This window comes from Cyprinus carpio, chromosome A17, assembly GCF_018340385.1.
Source record: "Cyprinus carpio isolate SPL01 chromosome A17, ASM1834038v1, whole genome shotgun sequence".
Classification (NCBI taxonomy): Eukaryota; Metazoa; Chordata; class Actinopteri; order Cypriniformes; family Cyprinidae; genus Cyprinus; species Cyprinus carpio.
In genome coordinates, this window is record NC_056588.1 from 24,727,870 (window position 1) to 24,754,481 (window position 26,612).

The following is a 26,612-nucleotide window of genomic DNA, read 5'->3' on the forward strand; positions in this document are numbered from 1 at the left end:
TGGTTTAGGAGCAGGGGACGCGTCCCAAGCCACAGCCAGGGCTGACCCAGCCAAGGAAATGGAGCAAGAAATGAGGTTAGCGGCGCCGCTCCTGAGTCCTTCATGCTTGTAAATGTGAAATTGGGATCTGATAAGGCAAAGCCTGGGTGAGCACATACCACACAAAATCGGACAGAGATTAGTTTGTGTTGGTCCTTAAGCCTGCGGACACACGTGGGCCAATCTGAATCCCCTGCCCAATGTCCCTTTCCTGGCCGCAGAAGTCATTATGAGCCGCTGTTCCGCACTGCAGCGAGGTAAGGCTGGCTGATAAATGGACGTGGCTGAGCGGATCAGGCTGCGGTTCCCCAGCGCTCCGGACCTTTGTTTCCATGGCAACAGCCAGGCACATGACGGTGAAGCGAGACAGGCTGAATGGAAGAGCTAGAGGCCTGATGTCTACAAGGAAGACAGTTTAAAAGCATGTGGATTTCAAACAGCTTTTGAACGCTCGGCAGGAAATGGCACTTTCTAAAGGCTACGGGTTATTAGACAGACAGCAGGAAAGTTAAAAGGTCAGGAGACAGTGTGTGGATGTATGTAGTTTGACACACTGCGAAGACGTCCCGTGTAAAAACACTGATGTGTGTGGCTCACAATGAAACGGGGATATAGCTTTAAATTAAATTATTGGCCTTTTTATTTTTTTTTTTTTTTTTTTTTGTAAAAGATGTAATGATATTGGTTTTGCAGGATCTAGAGTAGGTTTGACAAAATAAATAAATAAATTTAAAAAAAACCCAACAGATAAATAATAAATAAAAATATCAAAAATACATACAAAAAAAAACAAAAGAAAAAAAACAAAAACATTATTTTATATATTTATATATATATATAAATATATATAGAAGCACAGATAAACAAATACCTATATATATATATATATATCTATATATATATATATATATATATATATATAGAAGCACAGATAAACAAATACCTTTAAATCTGTTGTATTCGATGCTAAAGCTTTTACTTGAAAATTTTTATTTAAAAAATGTAATTATTGTAATTATTGCATGTTTTTTTTTGTTACAGCAGCACAGAAAAACCGATCAGCTTCTTTTATTCCATGTTACACCCCTTATTTTACCTTCTAATTTTGAAATAATTTGTATTGCATGTTTAATTTTATTTTAACTTTTGTATTTTAAACATAATTTTTACAATTATAAAATAATTTTAGAAGCAAAGAAAAAAAAAATTCTAAATGAACAGCTTTTAACCTAAAATGGAATATAGCACATGCTAACACGCAGTACAAATAGTTTCTTGTGACCCTCTAAAACCTTCATCTGGAACGGACACAGATGGAAAAAAAAATGTACCATTGGGCATATTTGACATTATTCCAGAGAGAGAGAGAGAGAGAAAAAGCATTTATGCTAAAACTTTTGATGAAGCCGTTTCCCTTTAACACCTTCCTCTCTGATCTGTAAATGAATGAGCTGACGTCTCCTGAAATCAGTGCAATCAACCTGCAGGGCATATTCTCACGCAACAGTTATCATACGACCTCAATCTATCACAGACTGCTCTTTCTACAAGAGGATCCTCCATCAGTGTTATACACAGGATCATATTAAAGTTATCTCAACTTTGTAGGTTTAATACATACTTGGATATAAACTGCATTACGGATGGAAATATGACAGCTTTCTCTTGTTATGACATTCATCATGTAAGGCTAAAAATAAGTAAAAGAAATAGTACTTTTTGGAGTAACTTTTTAGAATATACCAAGTGTACATGGTGTCAAATGTTTGTGGGAAAAGTTTCCCATTTTAACATCATGCCATAATAATGCAATAACAACTACAGTAAATATTCACCTCTCAAGCGCTTTACTGTACCTCAACACAAACTCTGTTCTGTGCATCTCAATCATCATCATCTACTGGTCTTCATTTCTCTCTCTCATCTCATCTCATCATGTCTGACTGTTATCCAGGGATCAATAGCGCTGTGATTATTATTCCTCCAGCAGAGCTCAAGTGAACATTCATTTCTCCCTGCTCTCACTAAAACACACGCTGGATCACGAGAACGGCACAACCGGTGAGGAAAAGATCACCGTATCAAAACTAAGACTATTGTGATACATTTCTTTCAGGTGTGATGTTTGACACTGAAGAAACATCTTCAGTCTGAAGTTCAAAACATTCAGTAAACCATATTATTTCTAAATAATCCAGCTGGAAACTCTTTACATCAATACAACAGAGCACCAAAACGTTCCAAGGAAATACCATTATCATTATGCATAACTGTACAATTACAAAAAGGATAACATAAAATTAGGGCTGTGCAAATAATCAAATGTGGTTTTCATGTGCATCGTTGACAGTAAACACTACTGTTTAAAAGTTTGGAAAAATTTAGGGCTGTGCAAATAATCAAATGTGGTTTTCATGTGCATCTTGACAGTAAAGCCGGTTCTGTGATTAGTAGTAAACCTCCATCATGTGCTTTCAGATGGAGTGGCATTTACTACAAAGAGCCGTAGTTCACTGACAAGCTACGCAATATCGCGTTCATAATCGCAGGTGATTCATCGAACGCGATATTGTGTAGCTTGCCAGTGAACATCTACAATCTACACAGTATGTTATTGCAAAGGTGTTCTGGGTGGTTACCAGTTTTGTTAGCCCATTTTCCACAGAATAGTAAGCTTCATTAGTCAGCATCAGAGAGAACCGAAGCCCACAACCTCTCTCATCTCTTGTTAACAGAAATACAGTCACAACCAGGTATGGTACAATAGTTTATGTGCCTGATATGAAGGCAAAAAACACAAACCAAAGATTAAAAATTAAATCATCTCAAATACATACAAAAACAACACAAACACAATTAAAAATTTGGTCTGGTGTTTGTGATTCTGAAACAACTCAAACCCAAGTGTGTACAGTAAAGTATCTCAAATACTTACAAATCAGTAGCCATGCACACAGTACCCAAATGACGCTCCTCACGTCTTACCTCATGCTCCGCAGGTCCCAGCCTCGGATGGCCGTGTCATTGGCCGTGGCCAGCTGCGTGCTGTTGTGATGTGGGCTCCACTTGCCTGTTGTGAACTTCAGCTGCCCTTTGCCCTCCAGGGTGGCGGTGCTCGAGATCTGTTGGAGGAAAATCGATCCACATCTCCATCAATGGCTGCATATTCACCAGCAATCTCAGGCAAGCCTACTCACAGTCTCTGACGGACACAGAATATATCAGCGCACATATGCCAAAAGGACCAAATGCTCTCAACGACACAAGTCAACAAGTAAGGATAACCTAGTTGAAGAGCAGAGCATCGTTTATACTGGGAGTTTTATGCAAATGGTGCTCTCAGCCTGGGAAGTCTTTGTTGGCTTTCTAAATCATTCAGAATGTAGGCAAAGTGTAGGATTAACTTTAAGTGCTCACCCACTTCTTCAGTGGCCTTGGTTCTGGAAGTATCATCCATTTTTCCAATAGGCAAGTCTTTGTTAAAGCATTATAAGCCATAAATCAAAGCAAACAGCTATGAGATAAATCACAACATTATAAACTTTGATTTGAAGCAAAAAGGGATAAAAAAAAAAAAAAAAAACTTTAATAAGGGTAAATCAATCCCCCGAAGCAATAAAAATGATGAATCATGATAAAAAAATAATAATAAAAGATGGAGAAATATAAAACAACATATTTCAATTTTATTGCAAAAAATGCATATAGATCTACGTATATATTGAAAACTGTTAAAAGTGTGCCTGTTAACATCTCTGGAAAATGATATTTCATGCTTGTTTCGTGACACTTTCAGAGTGAAATGTCCAGTGAGTAGATCAATGTGAATCTGGCAACATTTTATTATGTTGGTTGTTGTACCGCGGCACTTTGGAGTGAGCATGCAGTGAGTGGAGCATTTGCTGAAACAACCATGGCATTTTATCTTACTTCTACAAGTACTCTTTTTCCATGACTCGTGTTTCATAGCACTTCACAATGCAGCTGCATCGGTGTATCAGGTGCGCTACAGAGCAAGTTTACTATCTGAAAAACCATACAAAAGGAGCTGTTTACATGATGCATACATCAAAATGTATTCGTTTACAAATCCTGCACTATCATAAAAGTGTTTGGAGCTCTTAAAGTTTTTTTTTTACGGAACTGCATTTAACTAAGCCTTTATTAATCGATAATCTACACCTGTAATTAATTTGTGTGAAAACGAATACAAGTTCTTTGTGTTTTACTGCCTCTATAGTGTTCATTTCAACTGGAAACTGCAGTGAAGTGTATGTATAGTTACGTTTTTGAAGATTTGCAATAATTAAGGTAGAAGCATCTTCAAGGTAAGCTCTAAGAGGATAAAACCAGAACATCTGAAAAGTCACTAGAAAATACTCACAAAACTGACACGTACTGCTAAATAAATCAAAAACTGGTCCTTTATCTAATAAATAATCACAGAGCACTAAGTGATAGCTTTGTTATTTGTTCTCAGTTGTGGTTGTGAAAACTGTTGAGAAGCAGTTTTCCCGTTCTCTGAACCTCTGCTGCTGATTGTTTTTCAGAGTTTGTTACTGTGCTGTAACTCATTGACCACAGAGAAAACAAATTCAATATTCCATCATAAGCACTAGCCTGAGCTACTGAACAATAACACATTGATCCACCTTTTGATCACCTCCCTATCTAGACAACATTTTAATACACGATTATAGCACACTCAAAACAATAGGGAGCATCATTATTTGTATTATAATCATGCTATTTTCTAAAATAATCTATTTTGGTTAAATGCTAAGGACGCATCACATGTGTCCTTTTCTCAGAAGAAATGCAGAATGGATTCCAAAAAGCTCACTAGAAAGTTCATAGAGATATTTTTTTTTTTAATTTAAATATACTTGTATTTTTAATATAATGCCAAAGCACATATAACAACAACACAATATCGAAACATTCATAAATCAAGATTCACTTTAGAAGCAAAATGCATGAGAAAATACATCAAAGTGTAATTCTTTTATGAATAAAACAAGCAAATACATCTACCAACAGTGCATGAAAAATAAAATTGTTGACGCTTTGATTTACGCTTATTTATTTCTTTTGCAGTGATTAAACTCTAATAGAAGTCTCTAGTGTGCTTCATATGAGGACTGCTGCCTATGTAGAGTGTTTCAAATCAGTCACTTGTCATGTTAGGATGCTGCCCATGTTGACAGAAGACAGAAAGCTTTTGGAGCTTAAGTGTGCAGATGTTAAGTGACGTAAAAAGTTAACCAGCATAACAGCATTAGTGTGTTTATTTGGGTTTAGCAGGTGAACGTATCAGTGTAGGACTTCTGCAATGAAAGGCTTAATAAGAAAACACTGAATGCTGCCTCCCTTGAACTTTATCCGTCGCTGTGACTCGTTAGACAGTGTCATTTTAGACATAGGGTGGCCACCTATCCTGCATTTTGTGGGACGTTCCCGAAGTTGAGAGCTTTGTCCTGCGTCCTGCGTCCTGCTAGACGTAAGCATTGTCCCCGCCTTTCAATTTTCTCATAATATGCATTTAATATAACATCAGTTTCCAACGATTCTCAAACGATTAGTCTGAAGCAGTTCTAAGATTCAGTCTCTCTAAACCCCTATCTGTGAATCTACTCTTCTCTGATTGGTCAGATGTGAACGGTCCACCGTGTACAGTGCGTGTCTAAAACGATACACTCATTGCCATAGTTCTGTATTTTGAACGCTCGATAGAAAATGTAAACATCTAACAGGTTTTGATTCAGTGGAGCCAGCTGGTCCAAATAAACTGGGTACTGAGCAAGAGCAAGCATTTTGTGAATCCCGCGCTGAACTCCCCGAGATTAGACAAATAGTCGACAGTAACACAAAAAAAAATGAATCCAAACAACCTATTCATCCCAACCTCACATAACTGAAGATAAAACAAAACTACACACACACTACACACATGGACAAGCTACAGTGTTTGAGGGCGGGTCAAGTTGTTCACGGCCGGCCAACATAAAACATAGGCGGGCATTATGCAAATGTTATGCATTATGCAAATGTGTTTTATGCATTTATGCAAATCAGTGACGTGTAGCATCACGGAAGTAGGATTTGAAATACTGACAACTCGTGCATTTTGTTCAGAGTCGATTCTTTCTTTTAAAGGACAAGAACTTTATTTATCATGCATTTTCAGCTTTACAACTTCGCAGATCGTTTACCTTCACATAGAGCTACATTACGGTCTGCATGAAAGGCAGTATTCGAAATGGCATTATAGGGGCACTTTAAGAGTGTACTGTTGATTATTTTCTCAGCCAGTTTGTTTGAGAACACTTCTTCCTTTTGAGAAAACGCCCCAGATACATGCAGACGAGGGCTTGGTGGCTGCTTCTCACCTCCTTTTCTGTTTGTGGGATTCAGCGATATCTGAATAAAACACTGGCAGACGCAGCGTGGTGATAAACACATCAACCTGAGCTGTTCTGAAGAACAGAGGGATGAGCGGATGGGGGAGGCTGACGAGTGTGTGTGTGTTTTGTGAGGATGGGGGCGGCATGAGGGAAGATTTGCATGAGGCAGATTAGCATTCTTCACGACACCGTTGGAATCTGAGAGCTTCCGAACATCCTCTCTGTCTCTTTCTGCCTCCCCCTCGTTTCCCTCGCTCTGGTGTTTTTAATGGGCACTGCACTCGGCAGGCCTTGCCACTCCATAACCTCCTCTCACTTTGCATGCAAAGCTGACAATAGCAGGACTTCACAGAGTGGCTCAGTGTGATGTCAACCATGGGCCTTTTCTCCAGCCGCCGTTGAGAGCGAGAGTGTTTTGGCATGCGACACCTCATCAGATGTTAAGTCAAGGTTATGTTCGCAAAGGCCTGTGACACCGCAGTCTGTGAGCGCCGGTCCAGGAGGCATTAATTAGTAACGACTGCAGCTGATTATTAATGAACATTATGTGCAAAGCTGTTTCTTACTAATAGCACTGTCAGTGAACCAGAGAGGTTTCTCCTCATTATGAATATCAGGCATTTAGAACCCTATGATTTCTACTATGTGGAAAACAGAATCATAAAAATGGAATTGACAGTGTAACGTGGAATGTCACAGAATGTGTCACATTTTGGATGAATACATCAAAAGAAGGGCCGTGCATCTGATCAAATCATATGTACAGGTGTGTCACTTCACCAACATTTCTTTTTAGAAAACTATCGTCAGATAGTTATCCACATCTGTAAATAACTCATCGAAACTTTCATCTCTAAATAGCACATATGCACATTCATTCTCATTTTCATGTATGTAAAGAAAAGCATAAACACTCTTCAAAATACCTTTTTTGTGCTCCTATAAAGAAAGAAGTTCAGACAGGTTTAATAGTATATATGGGAAGTTGGGAACTGTTTCTTTTTTCCTTAACACAAATTCTATCTACATTCACTAGCATTTCTAACAGCTATAGACATTGTATTGTCTCAGTGATAACTAATTGGAACGGTAAATGTAATGTTAGCCGGTGTCATGGCTCCAGCACTGAGAGAAGAGCTGAGAAACACAGCAATTATGAAAATAATGAACCTCACCTTGGCCTTGGTGGAGCTCTCCTGAAGGTCCCAGAGCAGCACGTGGTTTTCAGCCAGAGATATCAAACGCTTCCCATCACCCATGGGCTCCCATAATACACTGCAGGAGACATGAGAGAGGACATTAACAATAGATGACCACAAATGCAGTCATGTGCATTTACACTATCCTGTGGAATTTATTATTTATATAACTGAATGTTTGAATGGTGCTCTTGCATATGTACTGTATGAAGAATGCAGAAATGGCTATGAGGTGTACAACAATTAACCAAACTACAGTCTACACATCTTTTATCACTGGCTATACAGACATCAGAGACAACAACAGAAAACATCTGTGTGAGAGAAGACTTGTCTTTTCTATATGAGAGGTCAACTGCAACATCCAAACGCAGTGGAATAATCATCCAAATGTAACCCAATCAGGTAAATCTATCATAATATCATGAAAACAACTAAAGACATATCTTTTAGTGAACAATTTCGATGAACAATTTATGGTGAATAATGAAAATATTTTAAAGGAATCTAATTCTTATCCATTATTAAGCAATACCTCCAACAGACCTTTTTTTTTTTTAACTTCTAAATGAAAACAATTTATATTTTTTACCTCTAAAATTAAAATGTGCTACTGTGTCTACAAATCAGTCTTTACATAAAAATATTTAAAATTCAAAATAAACTGAATTCAGTGATCATTACCCAGTATATGAATGAATGAATGAATGAATGAATGAATTCATCACACACGCACACCTTTTATTTTAACCTCATTTTACCCACTGAGAAGTTTTCATTACATTTACATTTACATACCCATTTACTCTTAAAATTAATATGCATGCATATCATATTAACTGAGAGACTAAATGGAATATCTGCACTTTAAAAATTGCTGTGACAAATTCCTAAAAGTATTATCAAATATTTTATATATATATATATATAATATATATATATATATATATATATATATATATATATATATATATATATATATATATAAAAAAAACAAAAAATAAAAAAAAAAAATGGGTCTATGGACACTTTTTTTTTTAACTTTAACTACCCACATTAGATACATGTTTCGGAAGTGAATTTAAAACTGTAGTTTGTCAAGCTATACTATACATAAATTGAAACATGATCAAACAACAATTTTGGAAAAAAGTAACTAGCAAAATATACCCTACAAATAAAAAGAAAAAAATCTAATTATATTTAAATTTATTTAATTGCAATTTAGAGTGACTGCATCTAACTTTAAGGCACAAATTTAGTCTAAATAGAACAACAAAAAAGAAATGTAAAAAACAAAACATGTTTTATCTAAATATTTAGTAACTGGACAATAAACACAATGCTACTGAAAAAGTTGTTAGTAATGCCTCTATTTTTAGTGCCACTATTTTTTACTGCATTACACTGGATATATATAAAACTAACCAGGAAGAAATGTATATTTGATGCTCAGGTAAATGGTAAATGGCTCAAGTTTGATCTGAGGGAAGAAGGCAAGGTAGGAGGAGAAATGTCAGGAGGGGACCCATGTGTAGCAAATGTCCACAATATAAAGGTGTGTGAGCATCGACTGGCCCCGAACATCACAGCGATCACTCCATCATTACTGAAAGTATTGACTGACCTATATAACACAGTTTGCTTTAGTTTCTTCTCAGGCTCCAATTGATCTAGCAGTGGTGGCTCTGATAAGCCATCACACATCCATTAGCCTGTCTCACGCTGCCATCGCCACACACTCAGCACGTCCCGTGCACAAATTCTCACAAATGCTCCACTGGCCACAAAGTGATCAATGGGCATTGATTAAGAGGCGTCCACTAGCTCTCAAGATGAACAATTCTTTTTGAAGAGGCGCTAAAAAAAAAAAAAAAAAAAAAAAAAAAAAAAAACACAACAAGTCTTTTTGGTAAATTTTTCATTGATATTTCCTCTATTCTCTTCAGGGAAGCCTAAATTGGAATGTTTTCAAAACAGACAAATATGCACTTGATAGAAGGAACAGAAAAAGTTTGTGGAAAAGGTGAAAATTCCCTATGATGCATGTTAACATTAGTCTCACATGGCCAGAATCTTGTCTAGGGATGCACGATAAATATCGGCGCGATATTTAATGCGCATCTCATCAAAATGGTTTTGAGCAGCTTGTCAGTGAACAATGGCTCTGTGTAGTAAATGCTACTCCACGTGAAAGCACGCACCTGTAAAATTTACTGAAATGTCTTCTATTTCATGACTAGATTACTGCAACTCACACCTTGCCGATTTACCAACACCTGCCTTGAGCGCATATAAAATGCCGGAAGTTGACTTTTACCCAACCTTTATATCATCAGTTACATTTGGCGCTCTACACTGGCTTCCAGTAAGGGTTGGAACTACATTCATGACCTTCTCTGGCAATGCTGCTAAGAGCCTGCTAGAACAATTTCACTCAGTCATCACACTACATAACCTAACAACACCGCTCTGATCAACACCACACACCCCCACCCTGGGAAGGTACCGTTGATCAGGTCATAGCTTGTGCACCATTCATCATGCTTTCCTGTCTTTATCCAAAGCCATTTTTTTTTATTTTTTTTTATTAATATTTGCTTTATTTCTCATAGCTCCTGTCATGGCCAATGTGCTGAGGGCCTTGAAGAAGGCACTGGCCAAATTTTCCTACTAGACCATTTTTTTCAACTGGCTTCTTCTAAATGCTCCCTCCAGAGCCAAGACATCACCGAAAGGAGGAAGCTCTAGGTTGCCTCAAATACCAGAACGGTGTCTGATGTCAAAGTAGCCTGCATCAACTTAAAAGGTTCATGTATGTGAACGAATAATGCATACTCTTTCTCTGTGTTACCAGTACTAATATATGTGTATTTTGTCAGAAAAAAGTAAAATGTGACTTTTGACAGATCCATGGCTCCAGTGCACTTTTCTGTTTTCTCTAGTCATGTAACACCTAAAAAATGCCCTTCTACTGCATAGACAGCCAAATTTTTGACACTTCATCTTGCCAACAGTTAATTTTACCCCCTTAAGTTCCTTGGCCAAGGCTACTGAGACCTGCCAGTCACATGCAGATGCAAGGACCCATACCTTGAGTGCAATGCAAGTTGCTTTGGATAAAAGCATCTGTGGTGGTTCCTGGCCCCGGCTGCTCAGCAGCTCCTTCAACAGTAATCATCTCAGAAGAAGCACACTACAGCCTTATCCTCCCAATCCTAGGCCAGCTTTGAGTATCTGGCTTCCTTGTACATCACCTTTCTTGACAGTGACTTCAAGGGTAACCAGGTTAACTGGTGAAAGCTGCTTACCTGCGTGCCTCACCACATACACCAACAACAGCTAGAATACCCGGATGCCATGCAGGCCTTGTACTTTCCAGGCAGCTGTGACTAGTCGACTGCTCTCAACCAACCTTTCAGCATGTAACAGGCGGTCTGAACTGCTGTCGTGGCCTTCAGGCTGCTGCTGAACTATTAAGACCAGTGACCTGGACTTTGTTGGTTCACATCCTTGCCCATCCAATCAGCTTCAGTAGGATCCACCAGATTTTTGGTAGTGATTTTTCAAGACTGTTGGTGGCTGAACCCCAGTTTTAGTTTGGAGGGAACAGACTTGACAGCATAAATTTACTGCCACGGCAAAGGCAATCATTGAGATGGTGTAGCTTAACATAATTATGTGCCACTCAGAAGTCAAACCCAGCCAACATTCAACTAAATCTGAGACAATGCCTAGTTTAAAACTCATACTCACCTAACATAATATTTTTAAAAGTTGAAATACTTTCTCTTATCAAGTTTAGTGTGAAGAAACATATGTAAAGGGGTTTGCCTCCTTGAGCACTAAACAGAAGGACAGCGAGCTTTTGTCTGCAAGTCCTTCAGCCCTCCCATCTGACTTTGTCTTGTCCCACACCTTGTGTGACCTCACAAGAAGGCACATCCCAGGTGCACACAAAGGAAGCAAACATCTAGTTTCTCATGTTTCTTTTGCTGTAACCTGTGTGCTTTCACCTCCCCATGCTTCTTCTCGGTTGTGTCTGCATCGCTTCCCTCCTCTAACCACTTTAACTTACTTGATGTTAACGATTCCTTTCTGCATCTCACTGATACTTTTTGTGACCACTGGACCAATTTCAATGCTGCAGAGAGGTAACGGCACAAGTCAAATAACCCAGCCAATGTGACCCAATGTGAGCCAGTATCTCCTAATGTCACTTCCTTCTGCAGTGCTCTTGTGGTCAAAATAACTATCAAAATAAGTTCCGCAACACTTCAGACACCCACAAATTGTTCACAGTATTCTCTTTTCTTCTGTTTTGCCACTATCCGTTCTGACTGGTGATGACTTGGTCAGATTTTGCTAAGGTGATGACCATCAGCAACCACCTTAGTTCAAATTCACAGCCAACCACCACCCATGCTGTTCTCCTCCTTCTGTCCTCTCACATATGTCTCTGAATTTCTTCATTTTAGATGTCCTATAACTTACAGCCTATCCCTTAAAGGGGTCATATGATGCGATTTCAAGTTTTCCTTTCTCTTTGGAGTGTTACAAGCTGTTCGTGAATAGATAAGATCCCTGAAGTTGTAAATACTAAAGTCTCAAACCAAAAGATATATTCTTAATAAAAGTTTAGACTTGTCCACGCCCTTCTAAAACGCCTCATTTAAACAAGCTCCCCCACATGTCTACATCATGATGTGGGAAGATTTGCATAATGCCGCTCAAATGTTCATGCAAAGAAAGAAAGGAGTAACTTTGGTTCTCGCTGTTGTCGCCAGTGCCACATGTTGTGGAGACGCTGTTTCGTTGTGAAACTACTTTGTTTGGCCTTCCAAAAAAGGACACAACTAGAAATCAGTGGTTAAGTTGTATTTACAACACTGTTCCAGAACAGTTCAACCCAAATATTTAGATGTGTGCTGCATATTTTAAGGATGTCTCTTTCCTGATCCTGGGAGAGAAGACTACAATGCTGGCTGTTCTGACACACAGACTGTAAGTCTGTAAGTCATATTTAAAAGATTTGCCACTGATAATTCAAAGGCAAGTTTTGAGCAGTGTAGAGTAGCGCTTGTTGTTTGTTGATTCTCCAATCACAAATGCAGACATGGTTTTATGTTTACGTGAGGTGATGCAACGCAAAGCGTAAAAAAAACAGTATAAGTCACTATAATCCATAATTAAGTCCCCACTGGATGCAACAAATGGCTCGTTTGTAATTGGTTTTACTGGTTTTGTCTTGTTGCGCCGGTGTTCTGACACGCACCAACACAGTATGGCAGGGGCGTAACATTTCCGCTTGAGGCATTCAGCCAATCACAATGCTCTGGATAGCTGGACAATCAGAACACACTTCACTTTACAGACTGATGAGCTTTGTAAAAAACAATGTGTTTCAGAAAGGCGGGGCATAGAGGAGAAACAATAATCTACAGTATGTGGAAAATAAAGTGTTTTTTGAACCTTAAACCGCATAAACACATTTTATTACACCAAATACACAAAATAATGTTCTTTTTTATCAGCATCATATGACCCCTTTAACATCAACAATGGTATTTGCTGCTTTCACTTCAGTCTTACCTCACATACATATCCTACAAGGTCTCCTGGAGAGGAGGGGTGTCTGAGTTACATCAGCTAATCAGTAATCCTCTTCGATTTGCACAGCCTCGCTGGACACAATCATAAAGGCACATGGCTTCTCCTGTCACTGATACGCAGCTCTATCTGTCATTCCAACCTCATGATCCTACTGTCTTAGCTCATATCTCTGCTTGCCTTTCAGACCTCTCAGCCTGGATGAAGAAGTGTCAGTTTTTTGTTTAAGCTCAAAAAAGACAGAGCTCCTTCTAATCCCAGCAAACCTGTTAGTAAATCACAACAGCACTATACAACTGGGCTCCACAACTAGGACAGCAAGAAGAATGGACTACTGGACTAGGCTGTTGGCCAACATGACTAAATCTCTCCAGATGATTCTGAAGGTGGCAGTGCTTATAGACTTATAGACCCACACAGCCCTCTTGGTCTAATTGGTTACCTACAGCTGTACCAACACTGACCTTCAGGACTGACACTGGAAATACACCACCCTATTCAATTACACTCTTACAAGTGCATGTTCCTTCACACTATTTATGGTCAGTGAACATGTTGTGCCTGGTGGTTTCTTAACAATGAGGTACAAATTCATTTTCAAGAACCTTCACCCTCTCTGTTCCACTGTGGTTGAATGGGCTGCCAACCTCCACCTAAACTGCTGAAACCAAACACTATTCTCTGTTTATCTATTTTTATATGTTTCATTTCTGCTTTAGCTAGTGTGCCAATAAAATTTACACTTGAAACTTTGTATACTGCAAAGCAATCACTCAAACACACTGTGCTATGCCAAGACAAGACACATACACGTGCACAGTGTGTTTATTCACAAAGAGAGGAAAACGAGTGGTAGAAACCACTAATAACTTGAATTTGAAAAGACTGTCATTGAGTGAACATCTATTTCTTAGAACTGCTTTTTTCTCTCAACAAAAAAGCAATTACATTCTTATAGCCTTTTAATCCTCTTCAGGGGAAGACACACACGCTCCAAGCTGCCGTGTTGTTCATGGTCATGATGCCTTTACTAAGAAATGTCCCATTATTCATCAGTCTCACTTTCGAACAGCTGCATGTGGGTTACTCAGGGCTTATTGTAATTCAGGTATACTGTTCCATCATCAGGCTATTGTTGATCAAACACTGCATTTTTATAAGTTGTCTATGTTATAGTACAAACATTGCACTTTAATCAATCTGGCATCTGCTGTTGATGGTCCCAGTGCTGTATCCACTGTCCCCTGGCAGATGGATGAATGATGGGGGAAACGAGGGGTTACCAGGAACATCTTCAATCAACCTATTTCTGATGACAGAGTCAAGACTCATTGGTGTTTGTGCATATTCAAATATGCTACATGTTGCACCAATTTTGATGCCAGTGACCCCAAATGTGACCAACAGAGACATGCAATGTATGAATTTTGCACAAATTGCCCATTTTAAATAAAAGGCAGTTTTGGTGATATGGACAAAAGGCAGTTTTGGTGATATGGACAAAGACAAAATTAAAATTGTTGCATGAACTATTCTTTTACGCTTTAATTTGGCCGTTTATCTTTCAATACAGTGAGGAGTAGATCTGAATCTATTGATTTTTTTTTAGTTTAGCCGAATTGAAATTCCATTAGTTTGTGCAGCTCCCTCATCTGATGGATGTGAGTATGATGGCCTGCCATTTGGCAAGAGCTTCAAAACACAACCAGGATTTTCTATTCTGCATTGTGAATTATGGTGCATGAAATAAAGCATGTGAATGAAACAAAAGAAATGCGCAGAGGTTGAAAATAAAACCAAAACAGATGGATGCATGAAATACAGAGCAAATAGATTTCTGTAACATCTAGAAAAGACAAGAACAATAGATAGAAGGGAGGCAGAGCCAAAATGCTGCAAGAGACGGAGGCAAAGCGAGACAGAGAGAGAGAAATGGAAATAAAAGCCATGACGAGAAGGACAGGAAGCTAGGAGCTAGGAAAGAGGGAGAGAGAACGTGGAAGCTGCAGGGTTAAATCGATAGCGTGTGGCGTACCAGGCCACGCTGCCGTGGGCCGTGTTGTCAAGGTGACAGAGGAGCTCCAAGGTCTGCGGGTTGTTTGATGAATCATCGGGGGACTCGTGGTTGCCTGATTCCCATTCCGGGGGCATCCTCCACACCGCCGCACATGTGAGCACTCGACCATAAGACGCCCGACAACAAAAAAAAAAAAAACATAACATCACAATACAATCCATGCACACAAAACAGCTTAAAAACACAGACACAGCCGCTTCGGCTCATTTGTAATCTGAAGCACACTGAGTGCACAACAACCAAATAGAGATGTAGCAATTATTTGAAGGTTAATGTACATGATGTCTATATATTCACGGGAATGTTTATGGTTCGTTTCTAATGTATCTGTGGATTGTCTTCCAGCCGCACATGCCATGAGAGCAGTACAGGGGTGTGCAGCTCTGTTCTCTCAGTAGTAAATACTGCCTCTAGGGGCCAGATCACTCATGATGCTTTATTATTTCACACACTCCTCTTTGCAATTGAAAATAAATGAATGAATAAAAGAATAAATAAATATAAAAAAAACTAACATTAACTAACAATGAAAATATCCTTCTAAAGTATTTATTAATTTGATCACATGTGAAGCTTTTAATTTAACACACTAATGTTTAAGACTGACATAAAACTTAAAAGTTCATTAAATAAATAAATAAATACATACATACAATCACTACATTACTGATTTGGAAATGCTGAAATCTGTATCACTTTAAATTTGTTAACATTTGTTAATTACATTAGCTAACATGAACTAACAATGACAATTATTTCCAATGCATTTATTAATTTGAATTCATATCATTTCAACATACGTATACATTTTTAAAATTTTATCTTTTCATGTTGTTTAATGGTCCTGAGCTGACACGAACTAACATTGAAAAGTATTTTTATTAGCTAACATTAAAAAAGACAGATAAAGATTGTAACAAATTTATTGCTGATTCTTAGTTAATAGCAGTTAATGCATTGATGAATATTAACTATTGGGACCTTCGTGTACAGTGTTAACGGGAAACTTTAATGCAAAACGGAATGCAAAAAACACCAAAAACATTTAAGCCACAGGACGCTGTATTACAGTGAAACTAATAACGTATTTTTACTTCTTTACTGGTTTTATGTACAATTTTCACATTTCTGTGCTTTATCAGGATATTATTATTATCATTGTAGGAAACCTTTACTCCACAAAATTGTCTTAGTTTTGAAAACACACACACATACTGTTATTTAAAAATAAAGACACAGAAATAGGCAGCAGGTTCTCTTCTGATGATGTGTGGTGGGGTGAGAAAGATTGTTCGCTGCAGCGGCTGCTTCTTCCGGAGTAACGGCCGCTTTGGGAGACACTCAGAAACGCACATCAGCACTTTCTGTATCATACTACTAGTTATGGGTTACAGACAAAAACCTGTAGCCAATAATTACACATTTACAACAATATATGGCTTGTAAATTCTCTGTAGTATTAAGCTTATAACTCACGCTGTAAAGTAAAAAAAAAACAAAAAACATGTACATTTCTTGTAAAACCAGTCAGTCATGGTTGCCAGAAATTCACTGTAAAGAACAAATGTGTTTCTGATATTATGGGATGCCTGTATATTTTACAACTTTCATTAAGTGGGAAGCGGGAAGTCGTGGCCTAATGGTTAGAGAGTTTGACTCCTAACCCTAAGGTTGTGGGTTCGAGTCTCGGGCCGGCAATACCACGACTGAGGTGCCCTTGAGCAAGGCACCGAACCCCCAACAGCTCCCCGGGTGCCGCAGCATAAATGGCTGCCCACTGCTCCGGGTGTGTGTTCACGGTGTGTGTGTGTTCACTGCTGTGTGTGTGCACTTCGGATGGGTTAAATGCAGAGCACGAATTCATACTTGGCTGTATGTCACGTCACTTTCACTTTCATATACCCTACTTCAACTACCAAAATCTATTTATGTACAGATAACCACAATGATACAGAACAGAAAGCCACTTGGTGAATCAGAGTTCATGCCAAGTACAAACCCAATTCCAAAAAAGTTGGGACACTGTACAAATTGTGAGTAAAAAAGGAATGGAATAATATACAAATCTCATAAACCTATATTTTATTCACAATAGAATATAGATAACATATCAAATGTTGAAAGTGAGACATTTTGAAATGTCATGCCAAATATTGGCTCATTTTGGATTTCATGAGAGCTACACATTCCAAAAAAGTTGGGACAGGTAGCAATAAGAGGCCGGAAAAGTTAAATGTACATTTAAGGAACAGCTGGAGGACCAATTTGCGACTTATTAGGTCAATTGGCAACATGACTGGATATAAAAAGAGCCTCTCAAGAGTGGCAGTGTCTCTCAGAAGTCAAGATGGGCAGAGGATCACCAATTCCCCCAATGCTGCGGCGAAAAATAGTGGAGCAATATCAGAAAGGAGTTTGCAAAGAAAAATTGCAAAGAGTTTGAAGTTATCATCATCATCTACAGTGCATAATATCATCCAAAGATTCAGAGAATCTGGAACAATCTCTGTGCGTAAGGGTCAAGGCCGGAAAACCATACTGTATGCCTGTGATCTTCGGGCCCTTAGACGGCACTGCATCACATACAGGAATGCTACTGTAATGGAAATCACAACATGGGCTCAGGAATGGGCTTCCAGAAAACATGGGCTCAGGAATGGGCTTCCAGAAAACATTGTCGGTGAACACTATTCACAGTGCCATTTACCGTTGCCAGCTAAGACTCTATAGGTCAAAAAAGAAGCCATATTTAAACATGATCCAGAAGCGCAGGCGTTTTCTCTGGGCCAAGGCTCATTTAAAACGGACTGTGGCAAAGTGAAAAACTGTTCTGTGGTCAGATGAATCAAAATTTGAAGTTCTTTTTGGAAAACTGGGACGCCATGTCATCCGGACTAAAGAGGACAAGGACAACCCAAGTTGTTATCAGTGCTCAGTTCAGAAGCCTTCATCTCTGATGGTATGGAGTTGCATGAGTGCGTGTGGCATGGGCAGCTTACACATCTGGAAAGGCACCATCAATGCTGAAAGGTATATCCAAGTTCTAGAACAACATATGCTCCCATCCAGACATCGTCTCTTTCAGGGAAGACCTTGCATTTTTCCAACATGACAATGCCAGACCACATACTGCATCAATTACAACATCATGGCTGCATAGAAGAAGGATCTGGGTACTGAAATGGCCAGCCTGCAGTCCAGATCTTTCACCCATAGTAAACATTTGGCGCATCATAAAGAGGAAGATGAGACAAAGAAGACCTAAGACAGTTGAGCAACTAGAAGCCTGTATTAGACAAGAATGGGACAACATTCCTATTCCTAAACTTGAGCAACTTGTCTCCTCAGTCCCCAGACGTTTGCAGACTGTTATAAAAAGAAGGGGGGATGCCACACAGTGGTAAACATGGCCTTGTCCCAACTTTTTTGAGATGTGTTGATGCCATGAAATTTAAAACCAAATTATTTTTCCTTAAAATGATACATTTTCTCAGTTTAAACATTTGATATGTCATCTATGTTGTATTCTGATTAAAATATTGACATTTGAAACTTCCATATCATTGCATTCTGTTTTTATTCACAATTTGTACAGTGTCCCAACTTTTTTTGGAATCGGGTTTGTAAGATGCTGTGAGCATTTCATTTTACAATGTGACATTACACGGCTTTGTTTGAGTTGAAGTTTATCAGGAGAAAGGGACTGAAAAGATTTTTTTTTTTTTTTCAACGTCATAATATCTTTTACATAAAAATGTATTGTCTCAGTTCATCCTCATTTGACCACTTCTGGAACAGGTGTAATAGTTAGTTTATAGAACCAATTTGCGATGACAAATGCAATGCATTCATCAACATAACGCCATTTGCAATCAGTTTTCATTCATCCTTATAATGTGATTTTAACATTATGAAGCAATTATGTGTTTTAATATACTGTCCTCCTGTCAGTTGGAAGTTTCAAGATATGGGGGCAAAAATGCTCTTGTATGAGTTTGTTTTTTTGTTTATAACATTATAGTTCAGCAATATGACAGGAAGGGCTACAAATGTGATTGATTTTATACAGCAGTTCAATAATAAAAAAGTTAACATTAAATGAAATTTTAGACAGAACATTGCCAATAACTATTTTGTTAATGAAAATTGATCTAAACAAAGCAGAACTGTTGCGCTTCTCAGAGCAACACACAGCTGTGTTTTGCTTCGTTTCTGAATGAATCCGTGTTTTTGAACAAATCAGTTCAGTGACTCAATCATTAACATCTACTGTTACGGGCGGTTTTAAGCAATCTGCTCTGTATTTCAGTCAGATACTCCCGTGTATATGTGTAAGCGTTCAGTGAAGATGATCATTGTAGCCAATCACAGACTTGTCTGTTGAGCACGTGACCACAATGGCCAATCAGTGCTGTTTAAGAATCCGCTTAACAGTGCTCAAAATACTAGCAGGAAATGTTGGTATCGCAACATTTAAAAAATTTCAGTACCGACATTGGTACTTTTGACAACACTAGTCATGACAGATCTCTGTAGAGCCTCAGTTCAAGCGGCACATGAGCCAAATCATCTCTTCCTCTTTACTATTTTTAGCACAAAATAAACATGAATGAACATAAGAAGGTATCTTGTTTCAACAGCGGAAAGACGTCAATACACGCCATTTTTCAAGTTCAAGGGCCATATTTTAATGATCTAAGTGCATGGTCTAAAGCTCACAGTGTAAATTGCACTTAGGGCTTGTCCGAATCCATTTTTGCTAGTTTAAGAACGGGAAAAATGGTTGGCGTGTCCAGCGCATGGTCTAAAAGCGTGGTCCCTATTCTATTAATGAATAATGGGTGTGTTTTGGGTGTAACGTGCCATAAACCAATCAGAGCCTCATCTCCAATTCCCTTTAAAAGCCAGTTGCGCTCACGCCATGGCAGGTTCACTAGTATTTACATGGCGGAATTTAATTTTTAATTTTTACAAATGTTTGTGCACTGCTGCACATCCCTGTGTGTGTAATAAGCAAAGTGTTTGCAAGTTGTGCACCTGCCTATAGGCGCATATTACTAACACGCTCTTTAAATAACAAATAAAAAATATTGCACCAGATTTTAGACCAAGTTTCAGTTGGCGCAGTCTATTTCAGTTGCCTCAAAATAGCAATGAGCCAGCAATGTGCCTGAACGTACATTGTTTTCAGACCCGCACGCCCATGAGCGCACAAATGGGCATGAATGCATTTGCTATTTAAACAACGTGGCACAGGACGTGAAAATGACAACTGTGTTGGGCTGAAAATAGCAAAAAACACTAGCATCGCGTCTGGCTCTGGGTGTATGACAGGGCCCCAAGTCTACCGAAGTAAATCTACTGTTCTGTCTGGTTTGTTTGTCGGACCAAATGGCAGATTCGGTGTCATGATTGGTCAGATCGCCTGTCAATCAAACTCCCGGTAAAGGGTGAATTTAGAGCTGAAACAACTAATCGATTTAATCGATTAAAATCGATTATTAAAATAGTTGTCAACTAATTTAATAATCGATTCGTTGCTAAATAATTTTTATTTGCCGTAAGCGGCTCATTTCGTGCATATTTTAAATCTGCGGTTACCAAAGTGTGGCAGTAATGAGCCACCGGAGGTTACTACTCAGCCAGTACAGCAGGAGAAGTAGGAGACTAGCCCAATAGCTGGCCTCGTTATATATGTCACGTGCTTCCCGCACAGCGTTCTGCAGCATTCAGCGTGATGGGTGAGGCAGGCGGCCAGTGAGGAGTAAAGCTCGAGTAAGAAAAAAGAAAAAAGCGGGTAGGGTAGATAAAAATCTAATCGACGAAGTCATCCAAAGTGTGGGAGCAAAAAGAGAGCAAGCCTAACTGTTTAAGCCCTGAACATTTGGACATGTTGACCTTTTTGCACTGCAATGCAAAGTTTTTCTCAAATAATGAGTGAATAGTGTTCTGCCTCGTTTCCCACAGGTAGTTGAATTCCTGTCAGTTCAGGCATAAGCTGTTTTTCTTAACATTTTATCGCTTTATTACATTTTTGAATTTTGCACTGTGATAAGGACCACTACATATTTAAATCCGATGAAAATCACAGTGTGCAAAGACTTTTATTTGTGGGTGTGGGCAGATTCTGCAGTACAATGTTGTTTGCAAAATGTTTAGTCGTCGTCGTAAAAGCTGATACTGTCATTGCTTTTTAACAATTAACATTTAAAGCTTCTGTCGTTTACCAGTCCATAATTCAGTCTTGCAGCTAATTATGACTGACTGAGAGAGGTTAATGTTTAAATGTATTTGAAATGCACTTTTTTCTAAGCATTCACGCTCTTTTTCACACAGCAGGTTTTTTGTGGGTCCAATTTTTTTTCTGGACAACCTTCTGATGGATTTTACTTTAAATTTTACTTTAAAATGTGAGTTCCATTCAGGTTTCATGCCATTGGCACTTTATTGGAAGGATTGTTTACAATTTAACAGCATAAGATATAAAGCTGTTTTCCCAGGTATAAGCTGTGTGTTTACAGGAAAAAAATAATTAAAATGCAATTTACTGCAATTTTATTCTGTTTTATTCTTATTCTTCGTGAAAATATGTTCTGAAAGATTCCTTAATAAGCTTTGTTCGGGATGTTAAACTACTTTAGGAGCCCTAAAGACTGCCATGGTGAAAACATTATTTAAAATCTCCTTGTGAAATTTGCTAGAGTATGTATGGGTCAGTGTTTTGATTGCAGAAGAGTACGACAAAGGATAACTAACACATAATAAAACACAACTCCAGGTATGTTTTTGATGAGGATATGACAATGCAAAATGGTTAAAATCTCTAAAAAGTCTATGTTGAATGATAAAGACCCTTTGTGTAATAATTTACTTGGGTGGGAAAAAAAATGGGCAAAACTAAAATATAAGTACATAAACCGATTCATCGATTAATCGTAAAAATAATCGACCGATTAATCGATTATCAAAATAATCGTTAGTTGCAGCCCTAGGTGAATTACCAGTCTGATACTGCTTTTATACAACAGCTTAATAAGCGTACATTTTAGACAAAAATCAGTTCAACTGTAAATCTGTTCACACATCTCAGTTTGTTAACGTACTGCATAACATTAATTCAGCTATCAATTGGTAGATTTCAGACTGTGGTTCTTTTCTGCTGCTAAAGCTGTTTAAATGGCTGTTGCAGTGTAGTGGAGCACAAGTGTACATCAGCGTTAGAATAAGAGCTGTTCTCAGATCAGAACGTTGAGTGCGGCGGGCAGCAGCTGGGGGTGATGATGGAGGCAGACTCAGTGCCGCCCGGCTACTCCATTAGCTTTAATGTCACGGTAATTACATTCCTCTTTTGAACTCCACTATGACATTTTGCACATTGGCCTCGTCATAATGAAGATGGAAGGAGAAATGAAAAAAAAAAAGCCATATCTTAGTTTTCACTCAGAAAAGGAATGTTCCCCATTATGTGAACTGTCAGTAACCAGCCACAGGCGTTAGTCTTATAAACAAGGGATTTAATTAAAATGTTCACTTTCAATTGTTTCTTCGTGTTTTTGTATGTTTCTTAATTGCCTCGAGGCAAGTGGAAGAATTCGTCATACATTGCTTTAATGTGACATGACTGTGCCAGTGAACTCACAGCACACAGAACCACATATAAAGTAGATAGTCTTTTGTGAAGTTTTACTCATGAGGTTAGAAGTACACTGAATGCAAGTACAAAAACTTGTATGGAAGACGGCAGTGGAATAATAAGATTAATACATTTTGAACAGCTTATTGAGAAATTGACTGGATTCTGTTGCAAACCCTATCTACACATCATTTTAATGTTTAAAATACAAAGGTTATTCTAAACAGTAGACGGCAAAATTATGCTAACTTATAAGATATATATATATATATATATAACTACTACCTTAGCATGTATATTTCATGCATATTGGCTGTTTATTAGTACTTATAAAGCACATTTTAATGCCTTATGCTGCATGACCATATTTATATCCTTTTATATATATACACACACACACACACACACACACACACACACACACACACACACGTGTGTGTGTATATATATATATATATATATATATATATATATATATATATATATGTCCAGTCATGGCCAAAAATATCGGCACCCTTGGTAAATATGATCAAAGAAGGCTGTGAAAATTAATCTCCATTGTTAATCCTTTTGATCTTTTATTTAAAAAAATTCGCAAAAAAATCTAACCTTTCATTGGATAATAAGAATTTTAAATGGGGGGAAATATCATTATGAAATTAATGTTTTTCTCAAATACACATTGGACACAATTATTGGCATCCCTAGAAATTCTTCTATGATCAGATGAAACTAAAAAATTTGCTTTTTAGCAGCAAACACTCAAGATGGGTTTGGTGAACACAGGGATAAAAAGTACCCCATGTGTACAATGAAATATACTGCTGTATTTTTGATGTTGTGGGCCTTATTTCTGCTGGAGGTCCTGGACATCTTGTTTAGACACATGGCATCATGATCTATCAAATACCAACAGATAAAAAAATCAATAAGTGACTGACTCTTATAATGGGCCATGTTTGGATCTTCCAACCGTACAATAATCCAAACACAAACCTCAAAAATAACACAGAAATGGGTCACTGAGCTCAAAACCAAGCTTCTGCTATAGCCATTCCAGTCCTCTGACCTGAACCCTACGGAAAATGAGAGGAGTGAACTGAAGAGAAGAAGGGTCTGGAGAGATTCTGGATGAAGGAATGGTCTCTGATCTCTTGTCAGGTGGTCTCTAACCTCATCAGGCATTATAGGAGAACATTTAGAGCTGTTAAACTGGCAAATGGAGGTTTTAAAAAGTATTGAATAAAAGGGTGCCGTTAATTGTGGCCAATGTGTATTAGAGAAAAACATTTATTTCATAATGATATTTCCCCAAATTTTAAATTCTTATTATCCAATGACAAGTTAGATTTTTGTGAATATTTTTTCAATAAAAGATCAAAAGGATTAACAATACAGATTAATTTTCACACCGTTCTTTTATCATATTTACCAAGGGTGCCAATATTTTTGGCCATAACTGTATATATATAATCTTTTGTAACATTATAAATGTTTTTAATGTCACTTATTGACTGTTTAATAAATATTAGCTGTACAAAAGCATAAAAAAAAAACAAAAAAAAAAAACCCACACATATGCTAGGGGTGTGCTATGATGACAAAAAAATTATATCTTGGTATTTTCTGAAAAGCTGTCGATAGTGATAATTAGACAATAGTTTGCGAGCGTGTTATTGGCAGCTTTAGGACTGCCGTGGACAGCTGACTCCCAAAGCTTTTGATATTCTTCTATGTGGTGGTAAGTATGCAGCAGTAACAGAAATGAACTTTTCCAATATGTTTAAACTGATTTTTACCTTTTATGGGCATTTTTACCTTTATAAGGACATTTATTAAGTAAATGAAAGCATCATATTTCGTGTCAAATTCTTACATTTAATCAATAAATTCATAGCAAGAAATAGCAAGACACTATAGGGCTGTAACCAATCAAATGAAATCAGTATCAACTAAATTTGTCTTTGCAATTCAGATTATAGAAATATCAAAAACAAAGTCATAAGCTGGCATTTTCATCCCCATATCTTTAATTTTTGGGTCAAAGCATGAAAGCATGAACTCTGAATTCACACACGCAGTAGTCTAATCACTGTTTTTTTGCGATGTATACAATACGATACATATCGCACACGCATGCACAAACATTTGAATTGTTGTATATCATGGTTTGTGCATAAATATTAAGTAGCACAACTGTTTTCAACATTGAGAATAATAAGAAATGTTTCTTAAACAGCAAATCGACATATAAGAATGATTCCTAAAGGATAACACACACACACACACACACATATATATTTATCCTTACAGCCAACCTAAAAAAAATAAATTAAAAAAAAAAAAAAAACTTTCTGCGTGAAACAGAATATTACACATTTTTCTTAAAATCCTGCTGAATTGTGCATAATGAGACCAGGAATGTGCATTAGGAAAGTGAATACAAACCATTTACATTTTAATTTTAACTTTAAGGGCCATATTTACAAACAGGACAAATTAGCATGAGATTGCAAACCTGAGTGAATCATTTTGTGTGTTTCATTTAAACACTCTACCCTCATAAATTTTGCATCTGAAAGTGAAACTCCTACAAAAATGCATATTCAATAAGATCTACGGCAAAAGTAACTATGTCCACACCTTGTCATCAGTAAATCCATTTCATTTAGTGAATCCTGACAGTAGTGTTTTAGTCAACAGTCAATAGAGAAAGAGAGACTCACTCTTGCTGTAGCAGGTGGTCAGCACTGCCTTGTCTGCAGGACTGCCGCTGATGTGCCAGATCTCACCAGCATCGTGCAGGAGAACGCTCTTATTAATCATATTATTCTCATCATCAAAGTCAATGATGTGAATCTGCGGAAGAGAAAAAAGCAGAGCGTCCTGACGGCAGTTCAAAGAGCTGGGACTTCACTCGCAGATATTTGCTTTAATATGACAGTAAACGAAATCTCAAACGCTTTTTAACTTCACACACTCCTGACACTCATTTCCCAGCTTTCATTTCAACTTTGAAGTGACTGCATCTTTTGAACTTACGTTAGATGCCTAAAAGTTATACGCAAAGCACGGCACATTTGAAGAGGCAGTAGAAAGTTATTATTTTGCTGAGAGTCTTCATGTGCACTGTTGGTAATATTCTACTGTAAGTGTTGTGATTATGTGGATAGTTGAGTTGTGTTCACTTCACAAAATCCTATTCTCTGTCTCATTTTTCATTAAAAACATCTAAAATGCCTTAAAACAAGATCAGTTCATTTAGTGAAGCAAAATTTAAATACATTTGGTCTTTCAATCTTGATCTTAGATAAATAATTTAGATGAATAATCTTTTAGGGCAAGACACTCCAAGCAAAACCATTGTTTTTTTTGTTGTTTTTTAAAGGGTTTATTTTATTGCACTTTTTCTATTTGCGTCTGTAGATTTCAATTACAATACATATCTTTAAAGACTGTTTTCTCAAAATGAGTCAGAAATCACCACTTCAGCAGCGCTTGCATACATCAAACTTAGCAGTTTTATTTACCTTAATATTCTGAAGGTTTTTTATAGAGTTTGTTCATCATTCACTTGACAATTTTTGTTGTTGTTGCAAAATCAGGTTTTTTTTTTTCTTTTCTGTCTGATTTATGGAGTGATTAAAAGA

The 26,612-nt window shown here is 37.6% G+C and overlaps 1 protein-coding gene across 2 annotated transcripts in view; it reads right to left on the reverse strand.

Annotated features, from left to right (window-relative positions):
• The window catches only part of LOC109079995 (EARP-interacting protein homolog), a 42,236-nt gene that overhangs the window by 9,934 nt on the left and 5,690 nt on the right, over nt 1-26,612 (reverse strand). Inside the window, exons 3-7 of one of the 2 annotated variants that reach the window (XM_042774494.1) lie at nt 25,689-25,821; nt 17,916-17,922; nt 15,288-15,503; nt 7,619-7,718; nt 3,025-3,161 (exon numbers count right to left, since the gene is read on the reverse strand). In XM_042774494.1, coding sequence (XP_042630428.1) covers nt 3,025-3,161; nt 7,619-7,718; nt 15,288-15,503; nt 17,916-17,922; nt 25,689-25,821 — 593 coding nt within the window. Of the gene's footprint in view, nt 1-3,024; nt 3,162-7,618; nt 7,719-15,287; nt 15,504-17,915; nt 17,923-25,688; nt 25,822-26,612 lie in introns of those variants that run through there. The other variant, XM_042774493.1, reaches the window with a different exon arrangement.